This window comes from Pieris brassicae, chromosome 2 (assembly GCF_905147105.1).
Source record: "Pieris brassicae chromosome 2, ilPieBrab1.1, whole genome shotgun sequence".
Classification (NCBI taxonomy): Eukaryota; Metazoa; Arthropoda; class Insecta; order Lepidoptera; family Pieridae; genus Pieris; species Pieris brassicae.
Genome location: NC_059666.1, coordinates 13,052,894 through 13,069,028, shown reverse-complemented (window position 1 = coordinate 13,069,028; position 16,135 = coordinate 13,052,894). Strand labels below are relative to the sequence as shown.

At 33.6% G+C, this 16,135-nt stretch overlaps 2 protein-coding genes across 10 annotated transcripts; one reads left to right on the top strand and one right to left on the bottom strand.

Annotated features, from left to right (window-relative positions):
* Window positions 1-51: 51 nt before the first annotated feature.
* Window positions 52-3,172, top strand: LOC123720607. 3 transcript variants are annotated; one of them, XM_045677293.1, is made up of 5 exons: window positions 52-285; window positions 361-735; window positions 1,469-1,558; window positions 1,786-2,212; window positions 2,747-3,165. In XM_045677293.1, the coding sequence occupies exons 1-5, from the start codon at window positions 244-246 to the stop codon at window positions 2,866-2,868; spliced, it is 1,056 nt and encodes a 351-aa protein (XP_045533249.1). In that variant the 5' UTR covers window positions 52-243; the 3' UTR covers window positions 2,869-3,165. The 3 variants fall into 3 exon arrangements, with proteins under 3 accessions (XP_045533249.1, XP_045533250.1, XP_045533251.1); XM_045677294.1 differs by lacking the exon at window positions 361-735 and having other exon boundaries at window positions 2,747-3,172; XM_045677295.1 differs by lacking the exon at window positions 1,786-2,212 and having other exon boundaries at window positions 53-285; window positions 2,747-3,160.
* Window positions 3,173-4,187: 1,015 nt separating this feature from the next.
* Window positions 4,188-14,483, bottom strand: LOC123719000 (coiled-coil domain-containing protein 1-like). Of its 7 annotated transcripts, none has more exons than XM_045676080.1 (12): window positions 14,362-14,483; window positions 14,055-14,174; window positions 13,817-13,948; window positions 13,449-13,553; window positions 11,353-11,469; window positions 8,941-10,702; window positions 7,302-7,376; window positions 7,005-7,022; window positions 6,031-6,125; window positions 5,579-5,665; window positions 5,270-5,495; window positions 4,188-5,010 (listed from the first exon to the last, which is right to left on the bottom strand). In XM_045676080.1, the coding sequence occupies exons 1-12, from the start codon at window positions 14,392-14,394 to the stop codon at window positions 4,346-4,348; spliced, it is 3,435 nt and encodes a 1,144-aa protein (XP_045532036.1). In that variant the 5' UTR covers window positions 14,395-14,483; the 3' UTR covers window positions 4,188-4,345. The 7 variants fall into 7 exon arrangements, with proteins under 7 accessions (XP_045532036.1, XP_045532005.1, XP_045532015.1 ...); XM_045676049.1 differs by having other exon boundaries at window positions 14,055-14,270; window positions 14,362-14,479; XM_045676059.1 differs by having other exon boundaries at window positions 7,302-7,373; window positions 14,055-14,270; window positions 14,362-14,479.
* Between the last annotated feature and the right edge of the window lie 1,652 nt (window positions 14,484-16,135).

The following is a 16,135-nucleotide window of genomic DNA, read 5'->3' as shown; positions in this document are numbered from 1 at the left end:
AACTAACAGACTACAACCCAGCTGATGTTAGCTCCATAGGTGATTGTTGACATATTAGAATTTAGACCATTTTAAGAAAAAACTATTTCTGAAATAAATTAATTCATCTATATTTATTTGTTCTCATATTCCTCTTAATTGGAATTGATTGTTATCTTAAATTTAAGGTTCCTCACAAGTAATTAAAACAAAAATCTATTTAATATCTGTTATTGGTTTTAATTATTTTATTTCAACTTAATCATGTCCAATAATTGTGTGGTAGTAAGCGGTCTCCCAAAAAACGTAAGTTAAATCGTAACATTGATTATAATGTTATTGTTTGTAACAAAACAAATCATTAAAACATACATTAACCAGGTAAGGAGGCAGAAAATGGTCCATTTTTTGAGAAGTTACGTTTTCAAAAAGCCGCCATTACAATTCTGGATCGAGTCGATGAATTCTGGATCGAATAACTCAAAAGACATGTTAATTCGCTTTGAAACAGAAGCGGCTGCAGATTTTGCTGCAAGATCTCTACAGGATTATCCATATCAGCACACAGATCAAGATATATACAAGTTAAAATGCTGGATAAAGAATAATGCAGATACCACTAGGGATCCACAAGAATTTGCTGAAGATGTGAAAATTGAGAGGGACGTAATACCAGTTGAATTTCAGAGACCTTACTCTCCAGTTAGAGAAAGGGATAGGAGCCCTCACTTACGCGAGGAACTAACAAAACTTGAGGTACATAAGGATTGCATGAAGTTTAGCCTCTTGCCTCTAATTACTGTGCTGGACTGGTAAAAGATCCCAAACTCTAGTGATGATTTGAAAATTGCCATATTGGTGCTGGCAGCAATGACTAGTGTACTTGAAAGTAATCTTAGATATGACAACTAAGTTTTGGTAGCCATAAATTATTTTGTTGATGATATAAACAACAGTGAAAAAATGTCCACTCTATATATGAAAGGTGTTTAAATGAACTGTTTGTGCAATAAAAAATATTTTATTAAACATGCTAAATGTAGGTATCAAACTGAAAAATTAAAAGAAAACTAAAATATTTACTGTTTATAATTGCATTATATTAAATATGAATTTTAATTTTTAAAAAGGGTTGTCCAACTGTTTGATATCACTGGCTTAGTACAAAATTCCCTCTTGTAGTACTTGACAATTTTATTATTATTATTTAATATTAATATTATTTGTTTGCAACTCTTCACCAAACATTAAGTTCATACCAGTATAACTTTTTAATTGGCACAAGAAATAGCTAACATTTAATGTTGAATTGCCAGTCCCGCATATTTAATACAGGTTAATGAGTTTCACTTTATATGGGTAGTCTCCCAAAAAATATATATAGTAGAAATCTCTTTGTTAATTCATCAAAACCTTAATTATGACTTTATTTATAAAATTGCAACTTAGATTTGTAGATATTTTTTTATTTGTTCTTTTATTCTTTAAGTTGGAGATTGAACTGACAAACAAGAAGCGTATGCTTCTTGAGGCAGAAAGGAACCTGTTACTGGAACAAAAGCGACTAGAAATGCTTCAAGTAAGTGCCTTAATTAGTTTGCTTAGTATTCATGAATTTTGGTACAAAACAAATCAATGTTAGTTACAAAATTCATGAGCCAAGTATTATCATTAGGTAATTATTAACATATTAATTTAAGTACCTGATTTAATTCAGTATGTTAAATTTAGCTTAAAAAGTCATATATTGTTTTTAATTAATTCATACCACATCAAATTACATTTCTGGGAAAAAATGTTTCACAGAAGTCAGGGACACCTGATTTACCCGTGGAGGATTCAACAAAATCCTCCACTAGAAGTGTACCTCTCACTTTACTTCCAAAAAAACGAGCGCGGAAGCGGCCACAAGACCAAAACACTCACTCAGGAGAACCATCAAAAAATCTATACTGGCCTTCCAAAATTCTAATGAAGGATATGCTTCACTGCATTCGAAGAAATGTTAATCCAGACCAAATACCTTTATTCAATGCTTTATTGCGAAATGTGGTCAAAAAACGATTAACTGATATCTTAGGTGACGAACCTAATCAGAATACTAAGAAATGCATATCCATGTACCGAATGTTATATCCAAGAGATGTAGATGAAGATTTTGTTATAACCCTGAAAAATTTGATGTTGCAAGGCCAGTTGCCTCCAGAACTTCAGGGTCCTAGTCTCCAATCAGGTATTATTTGTATGTAGGCTAATTATGACAAAAAAATATGGTGCATTCCCTTTGATGAAGTTGTGGTAATGTGAAGTAGCTCAATAGCCCATTTGTTAACAGCAAAGAACCATGCTCCTATAGTTTGTATTACTATACATATTTTGGCCAAAACTTCGAGCTTTAAATTTTTTTGGCATGCAGATTTCTTATAACTCCTTATTTACTCATCAGCTCATGGTCCCCATAGGACATTGGGGTAAAATGAGATAGATGGAAGATAATATTTGATAAACTTGCTGCCATCAAAACATATCTTACGAAGCTAGGCCAGATTATATGCTATAAAATATTTTAAGGGAGACTTGAAACAGAATATGGCATGTCAATGCTATTAAATTCTCTGCCTCATTGCTGTTTAGGTTAATTGAGCTAACACATTTCAAATTGCAATAATGTATTCTATTTACTTTGAAACCGAGGTCTTTATGATTTCCTAGACATATATTGGACAAGAATTTGGTTATTCTAATTGATTGGTGTGTTGATTTGCAGGCACTTCTAATGTTAACATGACAAACACCAGCAACAACATAGATCCAGCCGACTTACCAATTTCAGAGCTAAGCAAAGACCTTGATGATTGGACTGAGGATACTACAGCAAGTGATACTTAGTAATGTTTCCAAAAAAGTTGGCCAGAGTTATTAGATTTGCAAACGTCGTTTTGTAGGTTTCGCCCCACTAAGATTACATGTGCAATTCCCAGCACATAACTCTGACCAAGCCGAGACCATTACAACTAAATAGTTGCTACTGCCAATTAAGTCATAGCAATTTTTAAATACAAACAACAAATGTTATCTTATTTTGTTATAAGTTTAAAAGTTTATACTTCGGTTTCCGGCATCTTAAATATATTCTACATTAGAAAAGTTTTTAATAAATACTTTGGCATAAAATAATTCATTTCAATACCCAATATTTTAATAGTGTCATGTGAAATTTTTCCTAATAAAGATAGGTAGATATTTATTCTATAGATTTGTTTTATTGTATTTTTTACACAAGTAGGTGATCAGTCTTATCCTGTTAGAATGCGGACGCGACCCCAAAGGCGTTTGAAACAGTCTTGTTACAAAATATACCTAACTAAAAAACACAGCTTAGTTTAAAGATGCCCTAGCAAGCAGTCTGACAGACGGTAAACAGAGGCGAAACTAGCAACACTCCAGTGCATCGAAAATAAAACCTTTAAAAAATATATGAATTGAAATTATATTGATAAAAATGAACGTACCTATATATGATATTTGATTAAGTTTCTCACGATGGTATAATACAAAAATTTAACATGCTGGTAACTACGCAATACATTAATACTCGAATCATATATTACTAATAGAATGTTTCGCGCCAACACGAGGAAGTTTATTAACTCAACTTAATAAAATCTGGGAGTGAAATGGTCTTACACGTGTAGACATTCCAGTACTAAAACAAAGGACTACGACAAGGTAGTTTCTTATGGAAACAGGAAAGTACCTTGGCATCACGCTTGATGCTAAACTTCGCTGGAAAGCTCATATCAAACAAAAACAAGTGGAATCAGCATTATGATAAGAATCTGAACTGGATTAGTTGTCTATCAAAAGTACCTGGCGCGCCCTCAGTACTTTCAATAGATAACAAAGAAACTATTAATTAATAAACAAGTCCTGAAACCGCACGGTATCCAACAAAGGGGTGCCAGCCAGCAAAAGTAACGTGGAAATTATACAAGGATTCTAGAATCAGTTACTCCTAGACAAACACCATGGGGCTAATGTAGACTCAAAAGGCTTCGTCCTTAGTGTAGTGTAGTTTAAGTGTTGTGTGTGCGTGTGAACAACCTTAATGCGAGTGAAAACTATAAATATTGATTCTAGGTATAAATAGGATAGTTCTATAAAGGCACTAACGAGTAGACTTTAATTAAGTAAAAAAACAACTACTATTTTATGTTACACTATAACTCTTTATTAGCTTAAATAGGCTAACAATAGAAAAACATAAAAACTTTACAATCTTACTTGATACTCATAGACACGTATATTACTTATGTATACAAAGAATGTTTTATTTTCACAAAGTCGTTGCACTTTGGAATATAATTTAAAAATCTTCCAAATCATCTTCATCTATGTCATCAACTATACCATCTTCAGTGTCCCTAACTTCTTCATTATCCACATCCTCTATTAAGGGTGGTGAATCTTGTGTTTCTTCAATGTTTTCAACAATTGTATCAGTAAGAGTATATTTATCTTGTTTTGTTTCCCCATCCCTAATTACGACTCCTGTACTAACATTTTGATAATTAATTATTACGTCATCCTTTTCAAATTCTGTATTAGTATCATCCTTACTTTGATCACAATTATTGGTTCCATTTTCCATGGTTTCCAATTGTTCACTCTTTTCTTTATCATTTCCATACTTTTCTATATTAACAGCTTCAACCAAGTTGGAATTATTTTCCTCTCTTTTATCTTCGATGGTTTCGATTATCTTATTATGACCTGAGTTTTGGCTGCACGTTTTAATATCCGTAGATTGGATTTTATCTACATCGATAATTTCCTCGTCAATGTCTAGCATAACAACGTCGGTGTCATTTAAGATATCCTGTTGATACTCAGCTATATCTTTATTGAGTTTTTCATTATCATCATCAGACTCTAATTCGGATTGATCGACGATCATTTCACCATTCTTTAACGGAGATTTCTTCGGATATCCAGCCAAGTGTAAGGGTTTAAAAGTGAGTCTTATGTCACCTAAAAAGAAAATTGATGTAATTTATTTTTTTAAACTAACTTCTCTGTCTGTCTGTTTCTCTTTCCATCTACCTACACTGGAACTTATCAAAGAACTCGAACTTTGCATCAGTCAATTTCGTATAAAAACATTGCTTTTGACCTTATCTTTAAATTCAGTGTGTATTATCACAAGCAACCGAGGCATAATAAGTAATGTTACAATGCTAAATTCTAGGGCCATGTAAGAATAACATAAAATTTATTTTAAAAATCTTACCAATTTTTGTCTCTTTTTTTCTGCATAAATTGTCGAATCCTTTGTAAGTACCACATTGAACAACAAGCATTTTCTTGCGTTCCGGATTCTTCATACTAATAACGTCATACTTCTTCAAGAAAGCCTGTAAAGGTTCGCGTTTCGGTTTTGTCGGCTTGAAGAATATACGCACTCCTAGATTCCTTCTAACGTTAAGTATACGGTTGGTCAAGTGCATCCTTAAGAGCTGAAAAAAACATCGTTGTTAATTCAAATGTATTTTTATTTCCAAGTTAATGATTTGAGAGCCACAATAATAGAAAAAAATACCTTTTTAATTTCGGTTACAGCACCCTGCCAAAATTGACTGTTAGAAGCACCTAGTTCTTTGTCAACTTCCTTACAACATTCAGTTGCCTGAAAAAATGAGTTATTAATGAGGCTGTGACAAGATTGATCATAGGGTGACTAGGCTACAGCTCATCCGTGAAGGATGAGCATGATCATTAAAACAAAAGGAAATGATAATAATATGTATGTTTGATCTTTTATATATATAAAAAAAAATACATATTTAAGAGTTATAAATGCGAACTACCATCAATTAAGGAATTAGATAGTTTAAATATGATAGTATTTAATGGGTAACATTAAACAACTTTATAGCGAGTCTCTCGAAAATCAAAGGCAATCTTTTAAATAAGTGAAAACACACAAATATTTTAAGATCTAAACTTGTTACCGCAACGAAATCTGATGTATATGCAAAAAAATAAACTTACCATATTCTCTATCTCGTTCGTATGTTCCTTGACTATTGATTTATATGGGTCAGACAAATCCAACATCACACCAAGTTTCTCGGCCTGCTTTTGTTCTGTAATTTTTTAGTAAATTTATAAACTAAACATTAAACTGTTATTTAAACTTATAAAACAAAGCACGTCGCTATCAAATTTGGATGGTTTTTGTTTACCCCAAAATTGATTGATGCTAGATCAAAATCTTCACTCTTGCGACTATAAAAGGTGGTATGGTATGTTCGCGACAAAATAATTAACTTTTTTTTAAAAGTAATAATAATTCTTAATATCTAGTAAGCCTTCTTTGTCTGACAACAAATAAAAATGAGTGCGTGTACACACATAAGAAATGAAACTTCTTTATGACCTTATTTTTCGAAAAAATATCTACTATATGCATCTTCACAGAAATTGGTTATTTATTATTGGGCTTTTATTATCATAGACATGAATACAAATAATACAATTATTTCATTTTACCTTATTACTATTAAGATTATGACAGAATTTCGTTATTTAAAATATAATTATTACTATCATTGTTATCGTTATTATATATTTTTGTTATTAATGGCTTCGAAACAACCTTGGTAGGGACAAAAAAACGTGTAACGAAAAAATGGTTCGCATAATTTTTTTCCCAACGCCAATAAAGAAGTTTCACTTCAAAAAATTTGTTTTTATGACATTCCAGTTTCCTCAGGATGCTTGCGTCCACTGTAGGAGCAAGTGTAAATTGCAATGATAATGAAAAAAAATGTGTACTTGGTTCGCATGACCGCAGGGTTTAATGGGCACGCTTATGCCGTTAAGCCAGCACAATTCCTACTTTGACATATCAATCATATTTATTTGGATCCTAATCCAAACGAGATATTTTCTATATTAAGGGCATTTGATTCAATCTAAAGAAAACACGAAACAATTTTTCGTAAGAAAAAAATTGTACTCACGTTTAAAAAAGCTCTTATCTGAAAAAAAACAAAATATAAGTAAATACACACTTCCTGAGAATTCCGGGCTTCATTTGACCAAAGAAAATAAACAATTTGGGTTGGTACCACATAATTGTCTGGGTGATTCCTATTTTTTAAAGATTAAAGGCGCAACAGCCTACTTTACAAAAAAAATATAACCTATGCCAAGTAACTCAGATGAAGTCCCATAATCTTAGCTGAAATAATCATCATTTTTGAAGCAATGTGACTAAACTGTTTTTTTATTAAAATTACATAATTATTAAATCTTACCATGAAAAGGGTACTTCGGTAGTTTAATATCAGCTACGATCCGTATCGGTGTTTTTGACAGTAGGTTCACGTCTGCTAAAATTGTGAAAAATAACAATAATAATTTATTTCATGAAAAAACATAAACGTCACCTACGTACGTACGTTCCAGAGTTAACTGGTCTGATATAGCCCAAATACATGGGGAAGAGCCCTTGATCTTCTCAAAGAAGATGCGTTTTCAAAGTTTTGAAAACTTGGTTATCAATTAATTCATAATTTGTAGCTTTTGATAGGACTCCTAAAATACCGTCGTCAGTCACTCTTAAGTCTGAAGCTGAAGTATAATTAGCAGTCTTCGTAAAGTGTAGAGTGCATATGAAAGCTTTTGTTTTTTCCACCACGATAGGCAGAAAAACTCTGCCTGGTATTTATAGAAGTCCTAAGGAGCCTTCGGCTTTTTGGCCGGCAAAACTGAATTTTCATTTTATTTTCTCTCGAGGAGATTTGACTTATTTAAATTCGACGCATTTTTTTTTAAATTAACTATTTTCAATGTCATGGTTACGAGAATATAGGAGGAGACTCCAGTCAGTCAACTTGACAGCATTGCACCATAAAGGTTCCTTAAAAAAATATAGAATAGTTAGATAAGAGGCAACAAAACAAGACACATTAGGTGTTGGCGTTTTGTAAATTTGCCTCAGTTTCAAGAAGTGATACCCTCAATCTTGACAGCCCAAAAATTGTTTTGGAAATACCGTGACTGGCAGCGGCATTCACAAAGTGACGTCGAGGTGATAATACGAGTTTCACTTATCACCCCAATGATGAACCAAACAGTTTTTCGAAAACTAAATATAAAGAGCTGGTATTGATAGAGCAACCAGAGATGAGAATAACGGGCCTATGACGTGTTAGGTAAAAAAAGCTGACAAAAAACTAATGCTGTTTCGTACCATGGACGCCTGAAATGGAAGGCAACGTAATCCCATGATTCAAGCTGGCCAGCTGCCAAGTGACCGAATCAGGCTGTGTTTTTCCTATATTTAAGAAAATAGGTAAAAACGCACATTTAATACCTGTAATTTCATATGACGTTACTTTTAAAAGCAACGTCACTAGTGGGACAATGGCCAATTCCAGGTCAGCGAGAGTCACTTCATGGTAAAAATGAAACCCTGATAAGTTTACCTGAACAGAAACCTTATTCCGTTGAACATTATGAAGATTCGAAAATTTAGTGTAATTGTGTATTTAACTGGTGAATATATCTTCACTTTAATGCAATTTGAAGTGGAGTATTCAGTTAAATACAGTACAAATGAATAAATAATATTATTTTTAAGTATTCACATTTGTCAATGTGAACTTAAGGGGGATTTATATTTGTCTGACGTGTATGTCGAAACACATAGTAACATCCATCCACATCACAACACGACAGAACATTTTGCACTCGCTAGTGACTGGTCTGAGTCGTTCGTTTCCGAGAGCTGGCGCTGTATTAATCCATAATACTGTCCAAAGTCAGCACGATAGACTAATGTAAACGCTAGACAGATAAATATAAATCCACCTTTGCTTTTCCCTTTAAAATAAAATGTCTGATGTCATCTCTACATTATATAACTGCGAAATAACTTCAGGGAATAAATACCTGACGGCGTTTTCTTATTTTGTGTCACTGGTTTGCTGCTATACGGGGTCTTAGTTGGCACAAAACTCTGGCAGGTAGACACAGTTTCGGGTACCTTTGGAGACATGTTTGGAGTCTGGGCATGAGGAGCTACCATAGTCGCAGCGTCAGACTTCACACTGTCGAATGATGGATTTTCGAATTGTGTTTTACTCTCTGATATCTCTCGAATGGCTTCATAAAGCTCATGATTTTGATCAGGCTTGAAATTTTTGTTGTATTCAGTTATTATCTCATCCATTGTATTCGCCAACTTATTGCCATATACCATATTAATACGATTCTGGATACATTTTTTCAGTTCAATCAAAATGACGCGATGGTCTTTGGGAGATTTCCCTGCAGACTCCAATACTTGCTTTGCCACGCTTGACGACACTTGTTGTACCCAAGTGGTATGTCTGTTAAGTTTCTTAGGCAAATCTGATGCAGCGGTCATTTTTGTAGAAACTGTTGAATTCGGTTTAAATTTTTTATAAGGCACTTCCGTTGATGATCGTGCTATAAGATTTTCCTCTTTATGATCTTGTTTCCGTTTCAAAGTGTTATTTTGGTAGGATTTACGTGGCTGGTTAGTCTTTCTATCTTGGTTATTCATTTGACTGTTGCGTATATGACCAAAAGTACCTGATGCACGCTGCAAAGATGCATTCAAGTTGTTACTTGAGTTTGAGCGTTTGAAGATCTGTTGATTGTTTTTAAATTCCTCTTTCATTGACGAGGAATTTATAAATTGTTCATTTTTTACCGAAACTATTAATTGATCAGGCACGATTTTGTTACTAGACTCCCACTCTCGTTGATTGCGTACGTGAGTATCCCATCGAGATTCACGTAAGTTTTCGGTATCTGCTTTAACATAGTTGCGATTACGAGCTGAATCGTGGCAACTAAAAGTGGGACGTGTATCTTGATCCCGATTTTTATTACGAATTGTATTATGATCATGATGTTCACGATTTGCATCGCGATCACGATTTTCACAACGATCACGATATCCGTCGCGATGACGATTTCCATCTCGATCATAATTTCCGTCACGATCACGATTTCTGTCCCGAACCCAATTTCCGTCGCGACCATAATTTCCGTCGCGATCACGATTTCTGTCCCGATCCCGATTTCCGTCGCGATCACGATTTACGTCGCGATCACGATTTACGTCGCGATCACGATTTCTATCGCGATCCCGATTTGCATTGCGATCACGATTTCTATCGCGATCACGATTTCCGTCGTGATCACGATTTCCGTCGCGATCACGATTCGCATCGCAAACACGATTTTCGTGGCGATCACGATTTGCATTACCAGAGCGATCAGGATTTACCCTACGATCACGATCTACTAGGGCATGATGCTGTTCATTGCGACTTCTTTTACCATTACTATGTCCTCCTCGATTACGATAATCATCTCTATTTCCACTAGCATCACGGTTTACGCGGCCATCTTGGTTACTACTATAAGAAGTTTTCAAGTGTGGGTTACAATTATACTCGTCCTTTTCAAAAGATACAGCTTGAGTTATCTTTTCCGGGTAAGAAATGTTCTGATGTTGAATGTCTCCTCTTCTACCTTGATTTCCAGATGCGCAAGCATCAAGTGCAAAGGCCTTCCGACTTTTGAAGGACTGTTGTTGGTAAAAAGGAATATTATTTTGATAAGTCCCAATATTTTCAGACCACTGCACTTGATCTTGTTCGGAAGTCATTGTCGGAGCCTGCGAATTAATATTTATGATGTAAACAATAATATTAGATGTAAAATAATATGCTGTTAATAAAAAGATGCTCAATGAAAAGCTGTCTTTTGTTTAATTTACATAAACTTTTTCATATCAATGAAAGTTGCTTCCAAGTGTTGCAACAGAATAGTTGCCTTTGTATTCAGCAGCAAAATAAAAGAAACAATATGAGCAACACAACCTTAAAGGACATAATTGCCTAGTAAGACTGAGAGCCTTTGAACCAGTTGGTGTCTTATTAAATACCACACATCACACAACCAACTGGGGTGATGGTAAATACACATGTCCAAGAATATGTTTAGAATTTGACAAAAAATCTACCCCAAGACAAAATATTCTTACTCTCCAGCTTACCTCAGACCAGGCTGCATTCTTATTATTCACAAGTGTGAATTTTTTCTTCTATATAATTATAACGAAATAAATAGTAGCTGTAATTTATAAACCTAATTACTTTACAATTAGATAAACTAAATAAACTAATAATAATAAACTTGCATACAGCTAATTTATTTCTTTTCTATTATATTTTACATGCAAATTAAATAAAAATATAACTACATATGTGCATTTTTTTTAACTAAACTGTCTAGTTTTATTTTAATATGAAATTTAATACATACCACCATTTGTGGAGGAGCACTTTTCTGTGCAATCGAAAAGTCTTGACAAGGTGGGCCAACTCTATCATAAATTGATGTTCTCTGATCATACCGGTTCATTACAGGCTGATTAACAGCCTACAACAAACAAATATTTTTATTTACATATTACGGAAAAAATTCTTATAGTAATTAATAATAAAAAGGTGGATGTTAAAATTATCGCTAAAATAAAAAAAATAACACATGAAAGTTGATTGTAGTACTTTTTTGTTGGTGAGCTGTATCTATAGTCGACGCATTGTAAACCAAGTCGTCGGGCAATAAATGTCAGTGACAGTAGAAATGTGCACGCAACGCAACCCGTTATCGATAGCTAGCCCCATCGAGCTAGTTAACCTACGCACACGGGGTCATTGCGTCCATGACTCCTGATTGGTCGTTACGAGTAAGGGTTGTTGTTTTTCTAAAAATATAAGATTTTTTGTTATGATAGTAATTTCATTACTTACGCTTCGTTACGAAAATAATAGATTAGGTCCTTACATATGAAATTGGCGTTTTGTCGTACTGGCCACTTTGACCTCAACTACCTCCTCTTTGGTTAGGAATTTCAAATTCAAATTTGTACAGCTATTTACTCATGTATTTGTGCTTCGATGACCGTCATTCATTTGTTTTTTTTCTTCTGGTTTTTTCTGCTTGCGTCACTCATTTTACAAAATGGAAAACTTAAAGTATCGCATTATTTACGAGTACGAGTTCCGCCGTGGCACTAGTGCTGCGGAAACGACTCGAAGGGTGAATGATGTGTATGGCGGTCATGTTGCAAAAGAAAACACAGTTCGTTTTTGGTTTCAACGTTTTCGTTCTGGAAATTTCGACCTGCAGAACAAGCCCCGTGGACGGCCTGAGACCCAAGTTGATAATGAAGTATTAAAGGCTACTGTGGAAGCGGATCCATCGCAAACCACGTCCGAGTTAGCTGCAGGCTACGGTGTTAGTGATAAAACTGTTTTAATTCACTTGAAGCAAATTGGGAAGATTAAAAAGCTTGAAAAAAAAGCATGAATTGACTGAAGCAAACCGGCAAATGCGCGTCGACTGCTGCGTTACATTACTGAACCGGCACAATAATGAAGGTATTTTAAACCGAATCATTACCTGTGATGAAAAATGGATTCTTTACGATAATCAGAAGCGCTCAGCGCAATGGTTGGATCCTGGCCAGCCAGCCAAATCCTGCCCCAAGCGAAAATTAACCCCAAAAAATTTACTTGTAAGCGTTTGGTGGACTAGTGCCGGTATTGTTCATTGCAGTTTTCTCAAATCTGGCCAGACTATTACGGCTGATGTCTATTGTCAGCAATTGCAAACCATGATGGAAAAGCTAGCGGCTAAACAACCTAGGCTGGTCAATCGCTCCACGCCAATGCAACTTCACGACAACGCTAGACCACACACTGCACAACAGACAGCTACCAAAGAGCTTTAATTGGAATATCTAATACATCCTCCGTACTCCCCGGACCTTGCTCCAACAGATTACCATTTTTTTCGAAATTTGGACAACTTCTTGCAAGGGAAAAAAATTAACTCTGATGGGGTTGTCCAAATCGCCTTCACAGATTTTATTGATTCCCGTCCGACTCGTTTTTTTAGTAAAGGGTTCAATGAACTACCTATGAGATGGCAAAAGTGCATAGAAAACAATGGTTCATACTTTGATTAATTAAATATATTATATTTAAAAATATTCGACTTTTTGTTCCTCCCATACAAAACGCCAATGTAATATTTACACATAGCGAAATATTATTCCTATTAATATTTAACATAATTAAGCATATCGACCGTACCTAACCCGTTATCGATATGCACCTCTACAACACTAGCACTACTACACCTTTCCATAGTTCATGATGCGTCGACTATAGCATTAAAAGTTTCAGTCTGGAAATTATTGTTATTTGGTAGCCGACCAAATTATTTATAAAATATTTATCAAAATATTTTGTGACTTAGAAAAAGCTATTAAACATACAACATACAATGTGATATCCTGTGTAATAGCAAGTTGAGAAGTATAGGCGAAAAAAATGTATTAAAATACATACCACTATTTGTTGAGGAGCATTATTCTGTGCAATTAAAAAATCTTGAGAAGGTGGGCCAATTCTATTATAAACTGATGTTCTTTGATCATACTGGCTTGTTACAGGCTGATTAACAAAAAAAATGTTTTTATTTACAAATTACAATATAGACTTATAATAATTAATAATAAAAAGGTTCATGTTTTAATTATAACTAATAAAATTAATTATAAAAAAAAATATGTTGAAAAGAAAGTTGATTGTATTAATTTTGCTGAGCTGTATCTAGTAGAGTAATAGCAAAAGCTTAGTTATGTGGAATATATAAATGTTATAGACCATGATAAATATAATAAATTTTTCATTTTCACAGAAGGGACAGGACTCACATAACTATTTATTGGGTGGTAAATATGTTGATTAAGTTGCTGTTGTTGCATATTCCATGTTAATTCATTGTTCCAGGAATTCACTCTTGTCTGGTCAGTGGGAAAATTATTGAGTTGCTGGCTTTTAATCTCCTAAAATGATAATGTTAAAGAATATAGGCGATTCAACTGATTCACAAAAGCATAATAAGGAAACTTAATCTAGTTAAATCAATTAAATTAAATTTCAAAGACTTACACTTACCCCTGATTTACCAACAGTCGTCACTCGCAAAATATGCCCTGAAAAGCAGTAACCATTCAAATATTTCATGACCTGGTTACCCTCATTATCATTTGCTAAACCAACACGAACTTTCTGCAAACCATTTCCTTCAGGTAGCAAATTATCCAAAATAAAGTCCGTTATTTTACATTCTTGTTTAATTATTACTCTAAGATCTTGATATTTGGTCTGCAGATAGTGTCAAGTAATTAGTAGTAGTAATTAGAAGTCACTGTTAATCATTAAAATTTAACATGTCAATCGTTAGAATTTAACTTACGTTTGTTGGCAGACCATGGATTGTTATCATCATTTTTATTAAAAACCGTTTGGATTATTGGCTAAAATAATAAGTATTAATACAGGAATTGAAAAATTCTATAAACAAAATTTTAAATATTGATTTTTTTTTTTAATATGTCATAGATAATATATACCACCTGCGGCGACATAGGCAACAGATTATATAATAGAAGTAGAACACATACCAATTATTACCAAGCAGAGTCAAGAGTTAAGATAAGTGGTGCCAACTTGGGGCTTCCTCCCCAAATTTAGGGGGAAACAAGATGTACAGGGGGTTTTTAGGGAGTAAATTTGTTTAGTGAAGGTAAAAAACAAGGTTATGTCAAGAACTTCTTTAACTACCCAATTTTCTATACAATTTTAATGAATAACCGAACCCAACCAACAAACTGTAATAAATATAAACTCCAATCGTATTATATATACCTATAGCTTATACCCCTATATCGAAATAATAGCTCGACGGTTAGAAAAGTACAAAAAGCTCTAAAAAAAATGTATGCATGTACTAGTGTACTCACGTAAGAAGTGAAACTTCTTTATGACCCTATTTTTCGAAAAATGATCTACTATATGCAACTTTACACCAGACAAGATTTAAACCAATAAACTTTGAAAAGCCGCGAAAAAAATAAAGATAAACAACCATATTGATAACTACTTGACAAAAGCAATAAATTCAAAAAGTAACTAGATTTGATCTGTGGTCCGTTGAAAAAGCACCGTCAACGTATGAGGCAGCCAACTAGTGGTTTGAAAAAGAAGTTGATTTTTTTTCTATATATTTAGTTTTGCTAGTGATATTTGACGTGATGACTAATAATTATAAATTGATTTTACGAAAAAATCACGACGCAGAATTTATCCAAATATACGCACTCCACCCACTATGGGCGGCTAACTTCTGGCGGTTTTAATAAATTATTAATAATTTGGTGTTATACTTGGATGATTTGTTGTCTTACCCCAGTTTTCATCTTGTTCCCATTTACCCTATTTCTTCGAAGTTTATGCACCAATTTTTTTTATTTCGTTAGTTTTTATCAATTCATGACTTTTAAACATAAATTTTCACTATATTATTCACTGATTATATATAATTACATTGGTAAAACGGAGCATGTATTGACAGTTGCTGCACGCACTACCCTCTCCTATTTATTACTAATTACGATTTAAGCCAATTGTATAATTGCCGTAACAGTAAGTAATTTGTTTTGAATATACTTTTTATAGGAATACAACTTACCGAATGAACAAGTTTGTATGGCTTATTTGAGTCTTATTGAGATATAAATTTTATCAACTTGAGATATGAACTTTATCATCCTGAGATAGAAACTTTATGAACTTGAGATATAAACTTTATGAACTTAAGAAATAAAGGTTATTAAATTGAGATATAAACTTTTTTAACTTGAGATATAAATTTTATGAAATTGTGAAATAAAGCTTATTAAATCGACTTATGAACTTTATCATCCTGAAATAGAAACTTTATTAACTTGAGTTATGAACTTTATCATCCTGAGATAGAAACTTTATGAACTTGAGATATAAAGCTCCATAAATTGAGACAAACTTTATCAACTTGAGATATGAACTTTGTATCTAGTCTCACGCCTTCTGGAACTAGGCTACCGATATATCGGTACTGCCTCATGTTCACACGAACTGTCAATTTCATACAGCTAAACTTTTCGATTTACATTATTCAGGCGACATTCATTATACGTTAAGACTTCAGA